The sequence below is a fragment of the Balaenoptera borealis genome, assembly GCF_965194805.1.
Source record: "Balaenoptera borealis genome assembly, contig: HAP1_SCAFFOLD_712, whole genome shotgun sequence".
Classification (NCBI taxonomy): domain Eukaryota; kingdom Metazoa; phylum Chordata; class Mammalia; order Artiodactyla; family Balaenopteridae; genus Balaenoptera; species Balaenoptera borealis.
The window spans coordinates 209,258-235,200 of record NW_028123488.1 but is presented as its reverse complement, the minus strand read 5'-3'; the positions used below and the strand labels follow the sequence as shown (position 1 = coordinate 235,200).

General features: G+C 37.8%; 1 protein-coding gene across 1 annotated transcript in view; it reads left to right on the top strand.

The window, feature by feature from the left end:
• The window catches only part of LOC309621425 (uncharacterized protein), a gene marked incomplete at its 5' end in the record, with an annotated part of 96,758 nt that overhangs the window by 29,777 nt on the left and 41,038 nt on the right, over positions 1 to 25,943 (top strand). Inside the window, one exon of the mRNA XM_082408918.1 lies at positions 11,957 to 12,108. Within this exon, the coding sequence (XP_082265044.1) occupies positions 11,957 to 12,108 (152 nt within the window). The remainder of the gene's footprint in view (positions 1 to 11,956; positions 12,109 to 25,943) is intronic.

The following is a 25,943-nucleotide window of genomic DNA, read 5'->3' as shown; positions in this document are numbered from 1 at the left end:
AACAGGCTCTCTGGTGCCTAAGTGGACAGGGAAAGCACTGGCCGCGTTCCCTTCCATTCCTCCACGCCCCCACTCCCCATCTCTCCCGGGGTCTCCCCAGTCCCCGCTGGACCCCTAACCGTGGGTGTGTCCTGCTGGGTGTAGGAACTCCTCCCCTCCCCCAGCCACCCCTCAGGGGTTTGAGTCCATTAGGTCTGGCCTTTACTTTTGCTTTCCCTTCCCTCCCTCCCACTCCCTCAGGATCCATGCAGCTGGAGGGGACATTCATGGGCAGAGGATCAGGACCGGGATCTCAGCAGGCTCCTGAGGGCCCAAGTGGGCAGGGGAGAACTGGCCATGCTCCCTTTTGATCCTCTGCCCTCCCAGTGGTCCCCCAATTTCCCCCTTTGGGGGTGGGATCCCTTCCCCTCCGGCAGCCACCCGTTACGGGCGCCAGTCCCATCCCACCTCCACTTCTCCCCCTCTCACTCCCCCCATGCCCCACATCCTACTTGGTCACTGGGGGTTTCTCCCCTCCCCTTAGGTGTCTGTGGTCCCTCACTGGTGCCTGGTAGGTGCCCTAGTTGTGTGGAGACGTGAATTCCATGTGCTCCTAGTCCGCCATCTTGACTCTTCCCCCCAGTCTTAAACTTATAAATTATTTCTGGAATTTTCCATTTAATATTTTCAGACCATGGTTGACTGTGGAAAGTGAAAGTGAGGATAAGAGGGGACTACTATAATGCAAAACCAGTGTTGATTTTTATTGTTGCACTAAATTGTAAAACCTGAATTGGTAGGCAATAATACCGCAAATTAAATAAATAAAACTTTGGGAGAATCAAGGCTTAGATGTTGAGGCAGTTAAAGTCTAACTCATTGCCATGATAGTTTGGATAATAGGAATAAGGCGTCTTATTTAATAACTTATTTAATAAGTTAAAGTAGAATCGCACTGCTTATGATGAATCTGTTGGTAAAAAAGGCCCTACTGATATTTGGTTAAGTGGGGTTATTATGGCTAATCATATCTTGGAAGAGTACTATCCTTGCCAATTTTTAAACTTATTTTGAATTTTAACCCTTCAAATAATTTACGTGGAAATTACTAACAACTACATATCTTTGAAATTTTCCTTATGTGAGCAATGGTGAGAGTCTTTTGTGTGTGTGTGTGTGTGTGTGTGTGTGTGTGTTGTTGTTGTTGTTGTTGTTTTTAAACATCTTTATTGAAGAACAATTGCTTTACAATGGTGTGCTAGCTTCTGCCCCATAACAAAGTGAATCAGTTATACATATACATATGTTCCCATATCTCTTCCCCCTTGCATCTCCCTCCCTCCCACCCTCCCCATCCCACCCCTCTAGGTGGTCACAAAGCACCGAGCTGATCTCCCTGTGCCATGCGGCTGCTTCCCACTAGCTATCCATTTTACATTTGGTAGTAAATATATGTCCATGACACTCTCTCACCCTGTCACATCTCACCCCTCCCCCTTCCTATATCCTCAAGTCCATTCTCCAGTAGGTCTGTGTCTTTACTCCCGTCTTGCCACTAGGTTCTTCATGGCCTTTTTTTTTTTTCCCTTAGATTCCATATATATGTGTTAGCATATTGTATTTGTTTTTCTCTTTCTGACTTACTTCACTCTGTATGACAGACTCTAACTCCATCCACCTCATTACAAGTACCTCCATTTCATTTCTTTTTATGGCTGAGTAATATTCCATTGTATATATGTGCCACATCTTCTTTATCCATTCATCTGATGATGGACACTTAGGTTGCTTCCATGTCCTGGCTATTGTAAATAGAGCTGCAATGAACATTTTGGTACATGACTCTTTTTGAACTATGGTTTTCTCAGGGTATATGCCCAGTAGTGGGATTGCTGTGTCATATGGTAGTTCTATTTTTAGTTTTTTAAGGAACCTCCATACTGTTCTCCATAGTGGCTGTATCAATTTACATTCCCACCAACAGTGCAAGAGGGTTCCCTTTCCTCCACACCCTCTCCAGCATTTATTGTTTGTAGATTTTTTGATGATGGCCATTCTGACCGGTGTGAGATGATATCTCATTGTAGTTTTGATTTGCATTTCTCTAATGATTAATGATGTTGAGTATTCTTTCATGTGTTTGTTGGCAATCTGTATATCTTTTTTGGAGAAATGTCTATTTAGGTCTTCTGCCCATTTTTGGATTGGGTTGTTCGTGTTTTTGTTATTGAGCTGCATGAGCTGCTTGTAAATCTTGGAGATTAATCCTTTGTCATTTGCTTCATTTGTAAATATTTTCTCCCATTCTGATGGTTGTCTTTTTGTCTTGTTTATGGTTTCCTTTGCTGTGCAAAAGCTTTTAAGTTTCATTAGGTCCCATTTGTTTATTTGTGTTTTTATTTCCATTTCTCTAGGAGCTGGGTCAAAAAGAATCTTGCTGTGATTTATGTCATAGAGTGTTCTGCCTCTGTTTTCCTCTAAGAGTTTGATAGTGTCTGGCCTTACACTTAGGTCTTTAATCCATTTTGAATTTATTTTTGTGTATGGTGTCAGGGAGTGTTCTAATTTCATAATTTTACATGTACCTGTCCAATTTTCCCAGCACCACTTATTTTTTTTTTAATTTTATTTATTTATTTATGGCTATGTTGGGTCTTCGTTTCTGTGCGAGGGCTTTCTCCAGTTGCGGCAAGCGGGGGCCACTCTTCATTGCGGTGCGCGGGCCTCTCACTATCGCGGCCTCTCTTGTTGCGGAGCACAGGCTCCAGACGCGCAGGCTCAGTAATTGTGGCTCACGGGCCTAGTTGCTCCGCGGCATGTGGGATCTTCCCAGACCAGGGCTCAAACCCGTGTCCCCTGCATTGGCAGGCAGATTCTCAACCACTGCGCCACCAGGGAAGCCCCCCAGCACCACTTATTGAAGAGACTGTCTTTTCTCCACTGTATACGCTTGCCTCCTTTATCAAAGATAAGGTGACCATATGTGCGTGGGTTTATCTCTGGGCTTTCTATCCTGTTCCATTGATCTATATTTCTATTTTTGTGCCAGTACCAAACTGTCTTGATTACTGTAGCTTTGTAATATAGTCTGAAGTCAGGGAGCCTGATTCCTCCAGCTCCATTTTTCGTTCTCAAGATTGCTTTGGCTATTCGGGGTCTTTTGTGTTTCCATACAAATTGTGAAATTTTTTTGTTCTAGTTCTGTGAAAAATGCCAGTGGTAGTTTGATAGGGATTGCATTGAATCTGTAGATTGCTTTGGGTAGTAGAGTCATTTTCACAATGTTGATTCTTCCAATCCAAGAACATGGTATGTCTCTCCATCTATTTGTATCATCTTTAATTTCTTTCATCAGTGTCTTATAATTTTCTGCATACAGGTCTTTTGTCTCCTTAGGTAGGTTTATTCCTAGATATTTTATTCTTTTTGTTGCAATGGTAAACGGGAGTGTTTTCTTAATTTCACTTTCAGAGTTTTTGTCATTAGTGTATAGAAATGCAAGAGATTTCTGTGCATTAATTTTGTATCCTGCTACTTTACCAAATTCATTGATTAGCTCTAGTAGTTTTCTGGTAGCATCTTTAGGATTCTCTGTGTATAGTATCATGTCATCTGCAAACAGTGACAGCTTTACTTCTTCTTTTCCGATTTGGATTCCTTTTATTTCTTTTTCTTCTCTGATTGCTGTGGCTAACACTTCCAAAACTATGTTGAATAATAGTGGTGAGAGTGGGCAACCTTGTCTTGTTCCTGATCTTAGTGGAAATGGTTTCAGTTTTTCACTATTGAGGACAATGTTGGCTCTGGGTTTGTCATATATGGCCTTTATTATGTTGAGGAAAGTTCCCTCTATGCCTACTTTCTGCGGGGCTTTTATCATAAATGGGTGTTGAATTTTGTCAAAAGCTTTCTCTGCATCTATTGAGATGATCATATGGTTTTTCTCCTTCAATTTGTTGATATGGTGTATCACGTTGATTGATTTGCGTATATTGAAGAATCCTTGCATTCCTGGGATAAACCCCACTTGATCATGGTGTATGATCCTTTTAATGTGCTGTTGGATTCTGTTTGCTAGTATTTTGTTGAGGATTTTTGCATCTATGTTCATCAGTGATATTGGCCTGTAGTTTTCTTTCTTTGTGACATCTTTGTCTGGTTTTGGTATCAGGGTGATGGTGGCCTCGTAGAATGAGTTGGGGAGTGTTCCTCCCTCTGCAATATTTTGGAAGAGTTTGAGAAGGATAGGTGTTAGCTCTTCTCTAAATGTTTGATAGAATTCTCCTGTGAAGCCATCTGGTCCTGGGATTTTGTTTGTTGGAAGATTTTTAATCACAGTTTCAATTTCAGTGCTTGTGATTGGTCTGTTCATATTTTCTATTTCTTCCTGGTTCAATCTCGGCAGGTTGTGCATTTCTAAGAATCTGTCCATTTCTTCCAGGTTGTCCATTTTATTGGCATAGAGTTGCTTGTAGTAATCTCTCATGATCCTTTGTATTTCTGCAGTGTCAGTGGTTACTTCTTCTTTTTCATTTCTAATTCTATTGATTTGAGTCTTCTCCCTCTTTCTCTTGATGAGTCTGGCTAATGGTTTATCAATTTTGTTTATCTTCTCAAAGAACCAGCTTTTAGTTTCACTGATTTTTGCTATTGTTTCCTTCATTTCTTTTTCATTTATTTCTGATCTGATCTTTATGATTTCTTTCCTTCTGCTAGCTTTGGGGTTTTTATGTTCTTCTTTCTCTAATTGCTTCCGGTGCAAGGTTAGGTTGTTTATTCGAGATGTTTCCTGTTTCTTGAGGTAGGCTTGTAGTGCTATACACTTCGCTCTTAGCACTGCTTTTGCTGCGTCCCATAGGTTTTGGGTCATCGTGTCTCCATTGTCATTTGTTTCTAGGTATTTTTTGATTTCCCCTTTGATTTCTTCAGTGTTCACTTCGTTATTAAGTAGTGTATTGTGTAGCCTCCATGTGTTTGTATTTTTTACAGATCTTTTCCTGTAATTGATATCTAGTCTCATAGCGTTGTGGTCGGAAAAGATACTTGATACGATTTCAATTTTCTTAAATTTACCAAGGCTTGATTTGTGACCCAAGATATGATCTATCCTGGAGAATGTTCCATGAGCAGTTGAGAAAAATGTGTATTCTGTTGTTTTTGGGTGGAATGTCCTATAAATATCAATTAAGTCCATCTTGTTTAATGTATCATTTAAAGCTTGTGTTTCCTTATTTATTTTCATTTTGGATGATCTGTCCATTGGTGAAAGTGGGGTGTTAAAGTCCCCTACTATGATTGTGTTGCTGTCGATTTCCCCTTTTATGGCTGTTAGTATTTGCCTTATGTATTGAGGTGCTCCTATGTTGGGTGCATAAATATTTACAATTGTTATACCTTCCTCTTGGATCGATCCCTTGATCATTATGTAGTGTCCTTCTTTGTCTCTTGTAATAGTCTTTATTTTAAAGTCTATTTTGTCTGATATGAGAATTGCTACTCCAGCTTTCTTTTGATTTCCATTTGCATGGAATATCTTTTTCCATCCCCTCACTTTCAGTCTGTATGTGTCTCTAGGTCTGAAGTGGGTCTCTTGTAGACAGCATATATATGGGTCTTGGTTTTGTATCCATTCAGCCAGTCTGTGTCTTTTGGTGGAGGATTTAATCCATTTACATTTAAGGTAATTATCGATATGTATGTTCCTATTCCCATTTTCTTAAATGTTTTGGGTTTGTTATTGTAGGTGTTTTCCTTCTCTTGTGTTTCTTGCCTAGAGAAGTTCTTTTAGCATTTGTTGTAAAGCTGGTTTGGTGTTGCTGAACTCTCTCAGCTTTTGCTTGTCTGTAAAGGTTTTAATTTCTGCGTAAAATCTGAATGAGATCCTTGCTGGGTAGATTAATCTTGGTTGTAGGTTTTTCTCCTTCATCACTTTAACTATATCCTGCCACTCCCTTCTGGCTTGCAGAGTTTCTGCTGAAAGATCAGCTGTTGACATTATGGGGATTCCCTTGTGTGTTATTTGTTGTTTTTCCCTTGCTGCTTTTAATATGTTTTCTTTATATTTAATTTTTGACAGTTTGATTAATATGTGTCTTGGCGTGTTTCTCCTTGGATTTATCCTGTATGGGACTCTCTGTGCTTCCTGGACTTGATGAACTATTTCCTTTCCCATATTAGGGAAGTTTTCAACTATAATCTCTTCAAATATTTTCTCAGTCCCTTTCTTTTTCTCTTCTTCTTCTGGAACCCCTATAATTCGAATGTTGGTGCGTTTAATGTTGTCCCAGAGGTCTCTGAGACTGTCCTCAGTTCTTTTCATTCTTTTTTCTTTATCTTGCTCTGCAGTAGTTATTTCCACCATTTTATCTTCCAGGTCACTTATCCGTTCTTCTGCCTCAGTTATTCTGCTATTGATCCCATCTAGAGTATTTTTCATTTCATTTATTGTGTTTTTCATCGTTGCTTGGTTCCTCTTTAGTTCTTCTATGTCCTTGTTAAATGTTTCTTGCATTTTGTCTATTCTATTTCCAAGATTTTGGGTCATCCTTACTATCATTCTGAATTCTTTTTCAGGTAGACTACCTATTTCCTCTTCATTTGTTAGGTCTGGTGTGTTTTGACCCTGCTCCTTCATCTGCTGTGTGTTTTTCTGTTGTCTCATTTTGCTTATCTTACTGTGTTTGGGGTCTCCTTTTCACAGGCTGCAGGTTCGTAGTTCCCGTTGTTTTTGGTATCTGTCCCCAGTGGCTAAGGTTGGTTCAGTGGGTCGTGTAGGCTTCCTGGTGGAGGGAACTAGTGCCTGTGTTCTGGGGGATGAGGCTGGATCTTGTCTTTCTGGTGGGCACGTCCACGTCTGGTGGTGTATTTTGGGGTGTCTGTGGCCTTATTCTGATTTTAGGCAGCCTCTCTGCTAATGGATGGGGCTGTGTTCCTGTCTTGCTAGTTGTTTGGCATAGGGTGCCCAGCACTGTAGCTTGCTGGTCGTTGAGTGAAGCTGGGTCTTGATGTTGAGATGGAGATCTCTGAGAGATTTTTGCCATTTGGTATTACGTGGAGCTGGGAGGTCTCTTGTGGACCAGTGTCCTGAAGTTGTCTCTCCCACCTCAGAGGCACAGCCCTGATGCCTGGCTGGAGCACCAAGAGCCTTTTGGGAGGTCTGACGTTTTCTGCCAGCGTTCAGTGGGTGTTCTGTAGGAGCAGTTCCACATGTAGATGTATTTCTAATGTATCTGTGGGAAGGAAGGTGATCTCCGCGTCTTACTCTTCCGCCATCTTCCGAGAGTCTTTTAAAGCATATGTTTGAAATATAACCTTTCAAGTATATTTACTTCATATACTATAATTTTTAAAAAAATCATGACTGGTAGAGGGAATTTTTTTTTTAATATTTCTTTATTTATTTATTATTTATCTTGGCTGTGCTGGGTCTTAGTTGCGGCACACGGGATCCTCATTGCGGTATGTGGGCTCCCATTTGTGGCATGCGGGCTCTTACTTGTGGCATGCATGTGGGATCTAGTTCCACGACCAGGGATCGAACCCAGGCCCCCCGCATTGGGAGCGCAGAGTCCCCCCCACTAGGCCACCAGGGATGTCCCTGGTAGAGCGAATTTTATAACAGGATATCGATACCATGTTGTCCTACTTTATTCTTTCTACTTAAGGCAGACCTTTTTTGTTTTTTTGGTATTGGTAATGTGTGATGCTTGTTTACACATTCTTAACACAATTAAGCATTAGCGGTTATATCACAGAATTAGAGCTAACTGGCCAATCTGTAGATTGAATTTAGCACCCAATTCATATTTTTCCCTTTTATTACATTATCTTTATGGTAACCACATGGAGATATAAATTTCAGGAAGTTTCCAGTTCAAAAACCTCAGGCTCTCACCCAATATAACACATTTATACAACATTTAAAAGTACAAAAGCTCCTTTTGGTTAAGGGACAATACAAGAAAACTCATGAATTTAATGACACCAGAAGTTCCGGTCTGCGCTGTCCCAGAAAAAGGTTGCCAAATCTGTTTCTTGGCTCTCTCGTTGGTAAGAATGTCCCCCTCTTATACTCAGCACGAGGTGAGTGTTTCTACACCAAATGTTGGAGCCTAGGTTTTCAGAGTCCAAGCTGATGACTGCCACTGGTCCTTGGGCCTTGGGAGCACCCAATTTAAAGTCCCTTATCCCAGTGGTCTTCACACTGAAGTAAGGCCACCCACTTATGAGATACAGGAAGAAAATGTAACTTCCATTTTTTTCATACATTTTTTTTTTATATCATGTGCAAATTTCTACTTAGGTTTACACTATATATAACATATTAGTCATATAATATATACCTCATTTATAAAGAAATAACTGCACATATTGCTGCATACTTAGATATTTACTATTAGGAGTACTCAGTCAGAATAACTTGAAGACCACAGTTCTGACAGTAGCTAATCAGAGAGAATGGACACTAAGGGGAGAAATGGGATCCTTTGGAAGGTATAGACAAAGGTCCAGTGATTAACAATATAATAAAAAAGTATAGATTAGAATATTATATGTATCAAGGGACTTGTTTATAGATTCTTTATATACTTACTATAAAACATAAAAATTATCCCTATTGTTCACCAAGTTAACAGGAGTTTTAATAACTATAGGTAGACTACATACAACTTTCATAATAGTTTGGAGCAGTTTAAAGTTCAGGCACAAGTTTTTTGCATATAGTGGCTTTTCATTTTCTGGTTGTGGCTGACCTTTATGTAGGTCTTTTTTATTGCTATAAATGTTCTTTTTCAAGGGATAAACTGTTTTTGTCTTTTTTTTCTTGGTGGAGGGAATGTAAAGTAACTTTAAAAAGTTTTAAACAAATTATTATAAATCAGATTATGAGAGACGTTAATTTTCCGTGTTTCCTAAAGTTGCTAAAATTTATGCATATTGCTTTTATAGCCAGAAAAAATATTTAAAAGAATTAATAGAAGTAACTCCTAGTAATAGAACTAAAAACAATCTGCATATCTTCTAAATTACCTATGGTAGGGGAAAAGGTAAGAAGGAGAAAAAGAAGTGAACAGTAAAACATAGAAAACAACTAGCAAGGAAGCATTTATAGGAGGAAGAAAAAAGTTATGACAGGTTTAATCAAGTTTGTTATAACAATAAATATAAGTGGGATGAACATACCTTTTTTTTTTTTTTTTTTTTTTTTTTTTTTTTTTAAATTAATTTTTCTGCCTGGTGTCATTTGTCAAACAGTCTTTTTTTTTTTTTTTTTTTTTTTTTTTTTAATTATTTATTTATTTATTTATTTAATTTATTTATGGCTGTGTTGGGTCTTCGTTTCTGTGCGAGGGCTTTCTCCAGTTGCGGCAAGTGGGGGCCACTCTTCATCACAGCGCGCGGGCCTCTCACTATGGCAGCCTCTCTTGTTGCGGAGCACAGGCTCCAGACGCGCAGGCTCAGCAATTGTGGCTCACGGGCCCAGTTGCTCCGCGGCATGTGGGATCTTCCCGGACCGGGGCTCGAACCCGTGTGCCCTGCATTGGCAGGCAGACTCTCAACCACTGCGCCACCAGGGAAGCCCTGAACATACCTTTTATAAGGAGAAGACATACTCTAAAGTTTTTTCAAAAAGCCTAATTACATACAGTATACAAGAGTCGCACCTAAACAGCATGATTGAAAGAAATTGAAAATAAAAGAATAGGCAAACCAGATACATTATAATAGAAGGAAAGCATAAAGGGGTGATAATGTTCAATTTGACAGAGCTTAAAAGTAATAAATGGAACAGACTGCAATGGTGAAGCATATAAGCCATAATGATGATGTCATGAATCAATATGGAACCAAATTATACAGAACTAAATTTCTATAAACTTTTTTTTGTTTGTTTCTTGTTTTTGGCCACACGGCGCAGCTTGCGGGATCTTAGTTCCCCGATGACCAGGGATTGAACCCATGCCCCCTGTAGTGGAAGTGCAGAGTCCTAACCACTGGACTGCCAGGGAATTCCCCAGAACTAAATTTAAATGATAAAAATTGCAAGGGATAAAGAGAATTGTTATATCTCAAGAGTAGTTTAGAAACTTGAGTAGTTCTCTAAGTCTGTGACAGATAAAGCTAATAATTTTCTTTTTAATATATTCTATATTTTTATTTCAGCTGATGTACAAGAAAAATAACTATTCTGAAAACAGAAAATATATGTTCTCTGTGACTCATGAAATATTTATAAAAATTGACCATGATTTTTGGTCACAAATAAAATTTCAGGTGATTCCAAAGAGTAGAAATAGATTGTTCTAGACTCTCTGCCTATGGCAAAATAAAATGAGAGCTAAGTAATAAAGATAGGAAGGAAATTTTGTAATTTTCAGATCTTCTCTAACACTCTTGGGTCAAAGAAGAAATCAGAACTGCAGTTGTAAGATAAAATTGGCCCTCCAGCCCTCTGTGTCCAAGGATGTGGAACCCGGAGAGGTGGATGGCCAAACGTAAGGGACTTGAGCTTCCTCAGATTCTGGTATCCGTGAGGGTCCTAGAACCAGTCCCCCACAAAACTGAGGACGACTGTATGTAAATAATACGATAGTTCACAGTATGCTGCATTTTCTTTTGTTTTCTGATTTAAAAAAACCCAATTTTGTATTTTGGTTTCAGAAGGGTAGTTAAAGGACAGTATTCAATAACAAATGTTTCTTGGCCCTCTGTAATGTGCAAGACATTTTGTTTGATGTGAGATATAACTCTGAGTAAGACTGAGCCTTGGTGCTTGTAATCCACTGGATTTTATTATTCAATGCACATTAGTAGTAACTTATTTGAGATGCATGTATGAAAAATCCTTTATAGTTTCTTTGTAAAGAAACGATAGAGTTCAGTATGATCATTTTAATTTTCAGCAGAGGTACCTATGGTACCTATATGGAGAGGAGAAGTAGATTATTATAGTAGATTGATTGAACTGTGTAGAATGTCTGGATATCTCCGTTCCTTTTTACCTCTATCACCTGGTAGCAGTTCTGTTTCATTGGACAATTTAAGTTTATTTCTCTGGGCTTCAAACTCTTCATCCATAAATGAGGAAGCTGAATTAAAATATCAGATTCTTTATACATGTTATTTTTGTGTAGCTGTGAATCAATTCATAAGTATTGAGCATCAACTTCTTTTCAATCTGTAGGGACCAAACGTATGCTCTAGTTGGGGAAAAAAGACAAATTTAGGGCTCCACGCAGACAGAGGAGAGTGCGTATATCTTTAAAAAGGACAGAGATGGAGAAAAGAAGAGCATTGAGAAAGGTTTCACAGAGGCAGTGTGACACCTGAGCTGATCTTGAAGATAAGTTTTTGTCAAGTGAACAGGGAAGGAGAACATTTTAGGTGCAGGAGATAATAGAAGGTATAGAGGCAGAGAAGTGAGCGTTTTACATTTAGGAAGTTGCAGTTAGTTTGTATGGCATTTCGTAGTTAACATGGGTTTATGGAGGAGTAGCAAGACATCAAGTATTGATGTATATGGGAGCTGAACTGTGAAAAATAATGGGCTTTAAGTTAAAGGCAGTGAATAACCATGGAAATTTTTTTAAGCAGTGGAGGGAGGTGGCACTGTAAGATTTAGTTAGGGTGGATGCAGAGATAGCATTTAGGAAACTGGCAGTTGAGACATGATGAAGTCTTAAATAAAGTAATGGCAGTGGAGATGCTATACAGGTTTTAGAATAGGTCTCTAAAATGCATGGGCTTTGTAGGGTTGACAGCCCTGGAAGTGTGTGCAAAATTTAATATGTGAATGTATTTTCCTCTGGGAGAGGGTCTATAAATTTCATCACATCATGCAGGAGGGCTATTAGGGTAAATATATATTGTAGGGAAAATTGACAGAGTGATATTTTACAAACCATGAGGGTTAAATAATTTTAAGTTTTACTTTATTCATTAGTGACTAATCTAATCTTTTTTCACTTTTTGATAGTGGACAGGCCAAAATCTCATCAAGTTCGAACCTCTGGTACAATAAGGCGAACCTCTTCTTTGGATACGATAACAGGACGTTATCTCACAGGACAGTGGCCACGAGATCCTCATGTTCATTACCCTTCATGCATGAAAGATAAAGCTACTCAGGTAAAATAAGCAAATCAAAATCAGTTTTATTATCCTGCAGTTCTTCTATTTTGATCACAGTAAAGAAAATTAATTTAATCAAATTTTCCCAGTTATTAAATATATTCAACCAAAGAAGAAAGCCATTTCTGTTAATAAACTTTAGACTAAGTATTTTTATCATCTCAGTTTTGAAAGTTTTTAAATTATTTAATATTTAATAAATAGCACATCAGTCTACATTGTGTGGTTTTTGAGACTTATAGTTTTAGGAATTATTTTCCTACAGAAATTAATGACTAGTAACTGTATTAGAAAATACAGGCATATCTCGTTTTACTGTGCTTTGCTTTACTATGCTTCTCAGATATTGTGTTTTTTTACAACTTGAAGGTTTTTGGCAATCTTGCATGGAGCAAGTCTATCGGCGTACTTTTTCCAACAGCATTTGCTCACTTTATGTCTCTCGGTCACATTCTGGCAATTCTTTAAATATTTCAAACTTTTTCATTATTATTATATTTGTTATGGTGATCCGTCATCAATGATGTTTTTTGTTACTATTGTAAAAAGATTATGACTTGCTGAAGGCTCAGATGATGATTAGCATTTTTTAGCAATAAAGTATTTTTAATTAAGGTATGTATATTGTTTTTTTAGGATGTAATGCCTTTGAACACTTTAATAGACTACAGTAATAGTATAAACATAAATTTTATATGCACTGGGAAACCAAAAATTTGTGTGACTCTCTTTATTGTGATATTTGCTTTATTGTGGTGGCCTGGAACCAAACCTGCAGTATCTCCAAGGTATGCTGGTATAAGTAATTTTTGAAGAAAAGCTTGTACAGTTCCTGGAAATAATTTATAAAGTATTAACACATGGCTAAGGAAATATATGTTAAAGGATATTTTTTCTGTTTAAAGCCAAAACTAAAATCCTTGAGAGAGAAATAGAAAATTTCCTGTTTGTCACACCTTCTCTATTTGTGGATCACAGCTTTTGACTTGAAGAGTTTTCCTTCCGTGTCAGAAAAAGATCTGAAAACATCTTAATTTATAATTTCTGAATTCTTGACCATATCTTTATAGCAGTAGTCGATTAGCATTATGAAGAATACGAAAAGTATAAGAGATGGTTATTGGCCTTAAAGAACTTACAGCATAGTTAGGAAGATAAGATGTAAATGTAAGAAAATTGGTAATAGAAGACAGAGTATTATTAGGTGTTAGATGAATGGAGCATTTAAATGTAAGGGAATTCAATGGAATGGGAACATTTTTGGCTTTGTGGGTTAGGGAAATAGAAGGATTAGAGTTTCATGTCTGAAGAATGAGGAAAAGGGGAGAAAATTTTGGACATGCTCTATGAGAATCTTCTCGAGTTTTTAATTTTCTCAGGCAAGCTTGAAACCATAAAATTAGCTTCTTTATCATGCATCCTATCAATTTTGTCTGTGTAACATTTTATGTCACCCACTCCCAGTCTTTTGCTTTCCATTCTTTCTGAGGGAAAGGAGGAGTTTGAGATGGTATGCAGTGGGATTCTCAAGTAGAAAGTACTAGCAAAACTTAGAGATGTGGGCCTGCACACTTAGAAATGGTCACAGATAATTCAAAACTATCTTTCTGGAGGAGCTGGACACCCAAGTGTGACAGAGTGTAGGTATAGAGTAAAGAAAGAAGGTCAAGAGATCAAGGACTTAGTTTTTAGAAATGCACACACGGGAAGGATAAAAAAATGAATGTATTCACCTGGTAGCAACAAGAAGAGAAAGGAGTTTAACATTTACTGACTGTGTACCATGTACTTTGTGTTTTTATATCCTGTGTTTCATTTAATTCTCACAAGAACATTATAAAATTACCCGATGGGGAAGCAGAAGCTCAGGGAAGTTAAGTGACTTAGTATCCTAAACCTAGGAATTGTTGGAGCCAGGTTTCTAATACAGGTTAATTTGTCAGCCAATCTGAACTTCAATTTTATGGTGCTTTTAGGATAAATGGAATAGTGTGTGTGCATGTGTGTGTATCACCTAGTAGAGTAGTTGACACCATTCTTAAAAATGGTAGCTATTCTTTTTAGGTTAAAAAGAAACCCTACCCCTTATTGAATATATGCTTTATGCTGACACTCTCCAAAAACATTATCTTATTCATTCTTCACCAAAACTCTAACAAGAGGAGACAGAAAAAGAGCAAAAGCTAACAGAAGAAATGAAATGGTCTTGCCTTAGAAACCAAAGGGAAAGTTGTTTTAAGAAAGGAAAAATTATTAACAGTATCAGGTGCTACCAACAGGTCATGGAAAATAGGGAGTAGATTTAGGGATTAGGGGCATATTGACTTGGAGAGTGAAATATTGATAATATGTTAGAGAAGGAAGCTCAGCTATTTGGGAGTTAAGAAGAGAGTGATATGGTGATAGAAGATAAGGGCGCTGGGTAGGTTTCTTCACCACATCTGGTTCTTTATCTGCACAATGGGATTAATGAAACCTAACTCATGGTAATGTTGTGTGACTAAATAGGGTAATATTTGAAAGTGAATATGGCAATACACATGTTAGGTTATTAGTAGTAGATACAGACAGGCCCATTTGTAACATCTGCAGGATCTGGAGCAAATATAAATGTAGACCTACATACCATATACATACTAAGTTAAATTAACAAACTGTTACATAAAATTCCCCCAAAAGCCTGAGGTCCAGGGTAGGGGCTTCTCTTGCCTGGGTCTGCATGTAGATCATCTATTTGAGAAACCTGACATTGATAGGAAGTCCAAATATAGGCCTCATTTTACATATGATACACTGAGGCTTAGAGAAGCTTAACTTGTACATGGTTATATAGCTAAATAAATACGAAGAGATCTGAATCCAGATTTGGCTGATTCCAAAGGTTTTGTGTTTTCTCCAGTTCCTCCCTGCCTCTCATAGTAATCACTGAAGTGTATAGCACTTGACCTAGTGCTTGCCTTACAAGCCTAAGAAATGGTCTTGCCCCGAAGCATTATTAGTTTAATTGAAGGTATAAGAGATGAACATATGAGATGGTTGTTATTGTCATGTCCATACCTCCTTGATTCATTCTTTAACTCTTGGGGAAGGAAGTAGAGATTTGTATTTATTCAGTGGAAATTAGTAAACAGAAAGTGGTACAGTCATTGTGCTACAGATATTAAATACCTAGGCTGTCTGGCTTTAGTAGAGGAAATCTCTAGTATTTTCTACCTTTCATATTTCCATATTTCAGCTACCTTAATTATTGAGGGTTAGAATTTTTATTGCTTAATGTATTTATACATTGGGCCTTTTTAAAAGAAGTAGCATAGTGTTGTGGGAAAGACTGTGGACTTTAGAGACAGATCTTGTGTTCAAATCAAGGCCCAAGATTAACCAAGATGGCGGAGTAGAAGGACGTGCTCTCACTCTCTCTTGCGAGAGCACCAGAATCACAACTGGCTGCTGGACAATCATTGACAGGATGACCCTGGACTTCTCCAAGGAGGATACCCCACGTCCAAGGACAGAGGAGAAGCCACAGTGAGACGGTAGGAGGGGCGCAATCAGAGTAAAATCTAATCCCATAACTGCTGGGTGGGTGACTCACAGACTGGCGAACACTTATACCACAGAAGTCCACCCACTGGAGTGAAGGTTCTGAGCCCCACGTCAGGCTTCCCAACCTGGGGGTCCAGCAACAGGAGGAGGAATTCCTAGAGAATCTGACTTTGAAGCCTAGTGGGAATTGATTGCAGGACTTCGACAGGACTGGGGGAAACTGAGACCCCACTCTTGGAGAGCACACTCAAAGTAGTGTGCGCATCGGGACCCAGGGGAAGGAGCAGTGACCCTGGGGGAGACTGAACCAGACCTACCTGCTGGTGTTGGGGGGTCTCCTGCAGAGGCAGGGGGTGGCTCTGTTTCACTGTGGGGACAAGGACTCTGGCAGCGGAGGTTCTGGGAAGTGCTCCTTGGCGTAAGCCCTCCCAGACTCTGCCATTAACCCCACCAAAGAGCCCAGGTAGGCTCCAGTGTTGGGTTGCCTCAGGCAAAACAACCAACAGGGAGGGAACCCAGACCCACCCATCAGCAGTCAAGTGGATTAAAGTTTTACTGAGCTCTGACCACCACAGCAACAGTCAGCTCTACACACCACCAGAGCCTCCCATCAAGCCTCTTAGATAGCCTCAACCACCAGAGGGCAGACAGCAGAAGCAAGAAAAACTACAATCCTGCAGCCTGTGGACCAAAAACCACAGTTACAGAAAGATAGACAAGATGAAAAGGCAGAGGGCTATGTACCAGATGAAGGAACAAGAAAAAACCCCAGAAAAACAACTAAATGAAGTGGAGATAGGCAACCTTCCAGAAAAAGAATTCAGAATAATGATAGTGAAGATGATCCAGGACCTCGGAATAAGAATGGAGGCAAAGATTGAGAAGATGCAAGAAATGATTAACAAAGACCTAGAAGAATTAAAGAACAAACAAACAGAGATGACCAATACAATAACTGAAATGAAAACTACACTAGAAGGAATCAATAGCAGAATAACGGAGGCAGAAAAACGGATAAGTGACCTGGAAGACAGAATGGTGGAATTCACTGCTGCGGAACAGAATGAAGAAAAAAGAATGAAAGAAATGAAGACAGCCTAAGAGACCTCTGGGACAACATTAAACGCAACAACATTCACATTATAGGGGTCCCAGAAGGAGAAGAGAGAGAGAAAGGACCGGAGAAAATATTTGAAGAGATTATAATCGAAAACTTCCCTAACATGGGAAAGGAAATAGCCACCCAAGTCCAGGAAGCGCAGTGAGTCCCATACAGGATAAACCCAAGGAGAAACACGCCGAGACACATAGTAATCACATTGGCAAAAATTAAAGACAAAGAAAAACTATTGAAAGCAGCAAGGGAGAAATGACAAATAACATACAAGGGAACTCCCATAAGGTTAACAGCTGATTTCTCAGCAGAAACTCTACAAGCCAGAAGGGAGTGGCATGATATACTTAAAGTGATGAAAGGGAAGAACCTACAACCAAGATTACTCTACCCGGCAAGGATCTCATTCAGATTTCATGGAGAAATCAAAAGTTTTACAGACAAGCAAAAGCTAAGAGAATTCAGCACCACCAAACCAGCTCTACAACAAATGCTAAAGGAACTTCTCTAAGTGGGAAACACAAGAGAAGAAAAGGACCTACAAAAACAAACCCAAAACAATTAAGAAAATGGTCATAGGAACATACATATCGATAATTACCTTAAACGTGAATGGATTAAATGCTCCAACCAAAAGACACAGGCTTGCTGAATGGATACAAAGACAAGACCCATATATATGCTGTCTACAAGAGACCCACTTCAGACCTAGGGACACACACAGACTGAAAGTGAGGGGATGGAAAAAGATAGTCCATGCAAATGGAAATCAAAAGAAAGCTGGAGCAGCTATACTCATATCAGATAAAATAGATTTTAAAATAAAGAAGGTTACAAGAGACAAGGAAGGACACTACATAATGATCAAGGGATCAATCCAAGAAGAAGATATAACAATTATAAATATATATGCACCCAACATAGGAGCACCTCAATACATAAGGCAACTGCTAACAGCTATAAAAGAGGAAATCGACAGTAACACAATCATAGTGGGGGACTTTAACACCTCACTTATACCAATGGACAGATCATCCAAAATGAAAATAAATAAGGAAACAGAAGCTTTAAATGACACAATAGACCAGATAGATTAATTCATATTTATAGGACATTCCATCCAAAAACAGCAGATTACACGTTCTTCTCAAGTGCGCACAGAACATTCTCCAGGATAGATCACATCTTGGGTCACAAATCAAGCCTCAGTAAATTTAAGAAAATTGAAATCATATCAAGCATCTTTTCTGACCACAACGCTATGAGATTAGAAATGAATTACAGGGAAAAAAACGTAAAAAGACAAACACATGGAGGCTAAACAATACGTTACTAAATAACCAAGAGATCACTGAAGCAATCAAAGAGGAAATCAAAAAATACCTAGAGACAAATGCCAATGAAAACACGATGACCCAAAACCTATGGGATGCAGCAAAAGCAGTTCTAAGAGGGAAGTTTATAGGTATACAAGCCTACCTAAAGAAACAAGAAAAATCTCAAGTAAAGAATCTAACCTTACACCTAAAGAAACTAGAGAAAGAAGAACAAACAAAACCCAAAGTTAGCAGAAGGAAAGAAATCATAAAGATCAGAGCAGAAATGAATGAAATAGAAACAAAGAAAACAATAGCAAAGATCAATAAAACTAAAAGTTGGTTCTTTGAGAAGATAAACAAAATTGATAAGCCATTAGCCAGACTCATCAAGAAAAAGAGGGAGAGGACTCAAATCAATAAAATCAGAAATGAAAAAGGAGAAGTTACAACAGACACCACAGAAATACAAAGCATCCTAAGAGACTACTACAAGCAAATTTATGCCAATAAAATGGACAACCTGGAAGAAATGGACAAATTCTTAGAAAGGTATAACCTTCCAAGACTGAACCAGGAAGAAACAGAAAATATGAACAGACCAATCACAAGGAATGAAATTGAAACTGTGATTAAAAATCTTCCAACAAACAGAAGTCCAGGACCAGATGGCTTCACAGGTGAATTCTATCAAACATTTAGAGAAGAGCTAACACCTATCCTTCTCAAACTCTTCCAAAAAATTGCAGAGGAAGGAACACTCCCAAACTCATTCTATGAGGCCACCATCACCCTGATCCCAAAACCAGACAAGGACACTACAAAAAAAGAAAATTACAGACCAATAGCACTGATGAATATAGATGCAAAAATCCTCAACAAAATACTAGCAAACAGAATCCAACAACACATTAAAAGGATCATACACCACGATCAAGTGGGATTTATCCCAGGGATGCAAGGATTCTTCAATATACGCAAATCAATCAATGTGATACACCATATTAACAAGTTGAAGAAGAAAAACCATATGATCATCTCAATAGATGCAGAAAAAGCTTTTGACAAAATTCAACACCCATTTATGATAAAAACTCTCCAGAAAGTGGGCATAGAGGGAACCTACCTCAACATAATAAAGGCCATATATGACAAACCCACAGCAAACATCATTCTCAATGGTGAAAAACTGAAAGCATTTCCTCTAAGATCAGGAATGAGACAAGGATGTCCACTCTCACCACTATTATTCAGCATAGTTCTGGAAGTCCTAGCCACGGCAATCAGAGAAGAAAAAGAAATAAAAGGAATACAAATTGGAAAAGAAGAAGTAAAACTGTCACTGTTTGCGGATGACATGATACTATACATAGAGAATCCTAAAACTGCCACCAGAAAACTGCTAGAGCTAATTAGTGAATATGGTAAAGTTGCAGGATACAAAATTAATGCACAGAAATCTCTTGCATTCCTATACACTAATGATGAAAAATCTGAAAGAGAAATTATGGAAACACTCCCATTTACCATTGCAACAAAAAGAATAAAATACCTAGGAATAAACCTACCTAGGGAGACAAAAGACCTGTATGCAGAAAACTAGAAGACACTGATGAAAGAAATTAAAGATGATACCAACAGATGGAGAGATATGCCATGTTCTTGGACTGGAAGAATCAACATTGTGAAAATGAGTATACTACCCAAAGCAATCTACAGATTCAATGCAATCCCTATCAAATTACCAATGGCATTTTTTATGGAGCTAGAACAAATCATCTTAAAATTTGTATGGAGACACAAAAGACCCCGAATAGCCAAAGCAGTCTTGAGGCAAAAAAATGGAGCTGGAGGAATCAGACTCCCTGACTTCAGACTATACTACAAAGCTACAGTAATCAAGACAATATGGTACTGGCACAAAAACAGAAACATACATCAATGGAACAAGATAGAAAGCCCAGAGATTAACCCACGCACCTATGGTCAACTAATCTATGACAAAGGAGGCAAAGATATACAATGGAGAAAAGACAGTCTCTTCAATAAGTGGTGCTGGGAAAACTAGACAGCTACATGTAAAAGAATGAAATTAGAACACTCCCTAACACCATACACAAAAATAAACTCAAAATGGATTAGAGACCTAAATGTAAGACTGGACACTATAAAACTCTTAGAGGAAAACATAGGAAGAACACTCTTTGACATAAATCACAGCAAGATCTTTTTTGATCCACCTCCTAGAGAAATGGAAATAAAAACAAAAATAAACAAATGGGACCTAATGAAACTTCAAAGCTTTTGCACAGCAAAGGAAACCATAAACAAGACGAAGAGACAACCCTCAGAATGGGAGAAAATATTTGCAAACGAATCAATGGACAAAGGATTAATCTCCAAAATAGATAAACAGCTCATTCCGCTCAATATCAAAGAAACAAACACCCCAATCCAAAAATGGGCAGAAGACCTAAATAGACATTTCTCCAAAGAAGACATACAGACGGCCACGAAGCACATGAAAAGATGCTCAACATCACTAATTATTAGAGAAATGCAAATCAAAACTACAATGAGGTATCACCTCACACCAGTTAGAATGGGCATCATCAGAAAATTTACAAACAACAAATGCTGGAGAGGGTGTGGAGAAAAGGGAACCCTCTTGCACTGTTGGTGGGAATGTAAATTGATACAGCCACTATGGAGAACAATATGGAGGTTCCTTCAAAAACTAAAAATAGAATTACCATATGACCCAGCAATCCCACTACTGGGCATATACCCAGAGAAAACCGTAATTCAAAAAGACACATGCACCCGAATGTTCATTGCAGCACTATTTACAATAGCCAGGTCATGGAAGCAACCTAGATGCCCATCAACAGACGAATGGATAAAGAAGTTGTGGTACATATATACAATGGAATATTACTCAGCCATAAAACGGAACGAAATTGAGTCATTTGTTGAGACGTGGATGGATCTAGAGACTGTCATACAGAGTGAAGTAAGTCAGAAAGAGAAAAACAAATATCGTATATTAACGCATGTATGTGGAACCTAGAAAAATGGTACAGATGAGCAAGTTTGCAGGGCAGAAGTTGAGACACAGATGTAGATAATGGACATATGGACACCAAGGGGGGAAAACTGCGGTGGCGTGGGGATGGTGGTGTGCTGAATTGGGCGATTGGGATTGACATGTATACACTGATGTGTATAAAATTGATGCCTAATAAGAACCTGCAGTATAAAAAAACAAACAAAACAACTAATACTAAACTTTCATTGGGTTATTTGTATGGAAATATGTTAATATAAATGTTTCAGACATTACATGAAATTTCTAAAAATCTTGTATTTGTGTGGAAATATGTATGGAAATATGTTAATATAAATGTTTCAGACATTATATGAAATTTCAAATCAAGGCCCAATGTGAGGGAACTTTCTGGGATAATGGATTGTTGTATATCTTGATAGAGATTTTGGTTACATGGGTGGATGTATTTATTAGAAGTTAGGCAAGTATACACTTGTGCATTCTAACATATAACTTAACTTTTACAATATAGAATATAAGTACTGAAAACTAATTAAGATGTTTAGAGGTGAAGGATACTGCTGTCTGCAACTTACTTTGAAATGAATAAAAATAAGATCAATGGATGATAGACAGGTGAATATATATGTGATGAAGCAAACGTAGCAAAATGTTAAATATAGATTCTAAGTGTTGGCTTTCTGAGTATGCACTGAGAAGTTTTTTCAACTATTGTATTTGTTTGAATTTTTAAAATAAAGTGTTGGGGGGGAAATCATGGCCCATTGAATTAACTGCTATGTATCTCACAGTTCAGTTTCCTTTTTTACAAATTGCAGTTAATAATACCCAGGTTGAACATACACATATTTATTCTAAGGACTAAAAGAGACAGCATCACATTTTTGAGGCCAATGGGGAGATGGATAATTGCCAGTTTATTAGACTAATCTGTGTAGCTTAATAGAAAAACTGAAAACCATTTGTAGAATTTGATGTTACTTTATTACATTAACCCTGCTGATACAACCTTTTTTAAACAAGTTTATTACCGACACTTAAAACTGAACTTGTAGTTAAGGTTACTATAATCAGACAGTAGCATTTCCTCAGTTTTCACCCCACAGTCCAAAGTATAAATCTTCATCTGTGGACAGATACGAAATCTACATGTGAATGTGTTTTTAAATGATAAAGTAACATATGCTCTTTGTAAAGTGGTCAAACAATAAAAGTAATATAGAGTAATAATCAAAGGTGTTTCCTCTGACTTCCCAGGTATAGTAATGATTAGAGCTGTTAACAAATATTCTCATCCTCTCTCCTTGGCATATGATAAGATTATACTTCTCTGCCCACTTGAAGTTAAGTGTGGCCATGAGACTTGCTTTGGGAAGAAGCTTTAAAGAGCTGGTGCACCAAAACTAGACAAGTAACACCTCAAGAAAGAAAATTACAGGCCAGTATCCCTGATGCACATCAATGTAAAAGTCCTCAGTGTAATATTAGCAAATCAAGTTCAACAATACATTAAAAGGATCATACACCATGATCAAGTGGGATATATTCCAGGGATGCAAGGATGGTCCAACATCTGCAAATCAGTCATTTTGGTACACTACATTAACAAAATGAAGGATAATAATTATACAGTCATCTCAATAGATGCAGAAAAAGCATTTGACAAAATTCAACATCTCTCAACGAAGTGTGTATAAAGAGAACATACCTCAACATAATGTAGGCTGTATATAACAAGACCACAGCTAACATCATACTCAATGATGAAAAATTGAAAGCATTTCCTCTAAGATCAGGAACAAGACAGGGATGCCGAATCTTGCCACTTTTATTTGACGTAGTATTGGAAGTCTCACCCAGAGCAATTAGGGAAGAAAAATAAATAAAAGGCATCCAAATTGGAAAGGAAGAATTAAAACTGTCACTATTTGCAAATGATAATTTACTATATATAGAAAACCCTAAAGACTCCACCAGAAAACTGTTAGAATTAATAGATGAATTTGGTAAACTTGCAGGATACAAAATCAAGATACAGAAATCTGTTGCATTTCTATACACTAATATCAAACTATCAGAGAAATTAAGAAAACAATTCATTTACAGTTGCATCAAAAATAACAAAATATCTAGGAATAAATTTAACCAAGAAGGTGAAAGACCTGTATGCTGAAAACTATAAGACATTGATGAAATAAATTAAAGAAACAAATAAGTGGAAAGATATTTCATGCTCATGGATTGGAAGTATAAATATTGTTAAAATCTCCATACTATTCAACGCAGTCTACAGATTCAGTGCAATCCCTATCAAAATTCCAATGGCATTTTCACAGAACTCACACAATTCTGAAATTTGAATGGAACCACAGAAGACCCATAGCCAAAGCAATCTTGAGAAAGAACAAAGCTGGAGGCATCATACTCCCTGATCTGAAATTATGTTACAAAGCTGTAGTAATCAAAACCGTATAGGCATAAAAACAGACACATAGATCAATGGAACAGAATTGGGAGCCCAGAATTAAACCCACGTATATATGGTCAATTAATTTATGACAAAGGAGCCAAGAATATACAATGGGAAAAGGATAGTCTCTTCAGTAAATGGTGTTGGGAAAACTGGACAACCACATGCAAAAGAATGAAACTGAGCCACTGTCTTACACCATACACAAAAATTAACGCAAAACGGATTCAGGATGTTCAACATATGCAAATCATTGTGATAACACCACAGCAACAAAAGAGAAGACAGAAATCACATGTTCATCTCAATGGATGCCGAAAAAGCATTTGATAAAATTCAACATTCATTCATGGTAAAAAAAAAACTCACCAAAGAGGGTATAAGGGGAATATATCTCAACATAATAAAAGCTATTTATGACAAACCCACAGCCAATATAATACTCAACAGTGAAAAGCTGAAAGCCTTCCCTGTTAAATCTGGCACAAGGATGTCCACTGCCACCACTTCTATTCAATGTAGTATCGGAAGTCCTGGCCACACCATTCAGACAAGAAAAAGAAATAAAAGGTATCCAAATTGGAAGGGAAGAGGTAAAATTGTCATTATATGCAAATGACATGATACTTTCTGTAGAAAACCCTAAAGACTCCACACAAAAACTATTAGAACTGATAAACCAAATAAGCAGGGTAGCAGGGTACAAGATTAACATACAGAAATCCGTTGCATTTCTTTACATTAACAGTGAAATATCAGAAAGGGAAAGTAAAAGAAAAATTCCATTTAAGATCACATCCAAAAAAGAAAAAAATACCTAGGAATAAAACTGACCAAGGAAGTGAAAGACTTATGTGCTGAGAACAATAAAACATTGATTAAGGAAACTGAAGGTGATTCAAGAATTGGAAAGGTGTCCCAGGCTCTTGTATTGGAAGAACTAATATCATTAAAATGTCCATACTACCCAGAGCAATCTACAGATTTAATGTGATCCCTGTCATATTACCCGTGACATTTTTCACAGAATTATAACACATAATACTAAAATTTATATGGAACCACAAAGGACCCAGAATTGCCAAAGCAATCCTGAGGAAAAAGAACAAAGGTGTAGGCATAACCCTCCCAGACTTCACACAATACTGCAGTGCTACAGTAATCAAAAAAGTTTGGTACTGGCACACAAACAGGCATATGAATCAATAGAGAGCAGAATAGAGAGCCCAGAAATAAACCCTCACACCTACAGTCAATTATATCTTTGACAAAGGAGGCAAGAATATACAATGGAGAAAAGACAGTTCTCTTCAGTAAGTGGTGTTGGGAAACTTGGACAGCTACATGTAAATCAATGAAGTTAGAACACTCCCTCACACCATACACAAAAATAAATTTGAAATGGCTTAAAGACTTAAATATAAGATGTGACGCCATAAAACTCCTAGAAGAGAATATAGGCAAAACATTCTCTGACATAAATCATACCAATGTTTTCTTAGGTCAATCTCTCTAGGGGCAAAAGAAATAAAATCAAAAATAAACAAATGGGACCTAATGAAACTTAAAAACTTTGCACCGCAAAAGAAACAATAAAGAAAATGAAAAGACAACCTATGGAATGGGAGAAAATATTTGCAAATGATGTGACCAACAGAGGCTTAATTTCCAAAATATACAGACACTCATACAACTCAATAACAAAAAAACAAACAACCCAATCAAAAAATGGGCGGAAGACCTAAATAGACATTTTTACAAAGAAGACATACAGATGGCCAATAGGGACATGAAAAGATGCTCAACATGCCTAATTGTTAGAGAAATGCAAATCATAATTACGATGAGGTATCACCTCACACCAGTCAGAATGGCCATCATCAAAAAGTCTACAAATAATAAATGTTGGAGAGGGTGTGGAGAAAAGGGAACCCTCCTATACTGTTGGTGGGAACGTAAATTGGTACAGCCATTATGGAGAACAGTATGGAGGTTCTTTAAAAAACTAAAAATAGAGCTACCATATGATCCAGCAATCCCACTCCTGGGTATATATCCAGAAAAGACAAAAACTCTAATTCGAAAAGATACATGTACCCCAATGTTCATAGCAGCACTATTTTCAATAGTCAAGACATGGAAGCAACCTAAGTATCCATCAACAGATGAATGGATGAAGAAGATGTGGTATATATTATATAATGGGGGCTTCCCTGGTGGCGCAGTGGTTGAGAATCTGCCTGCCAATGCAGGGGACACGGGTTCGAGCCCTGGTCTGGGAAGATCCCACATGCCATGGAGCAACTAGGCCCGTGAGCC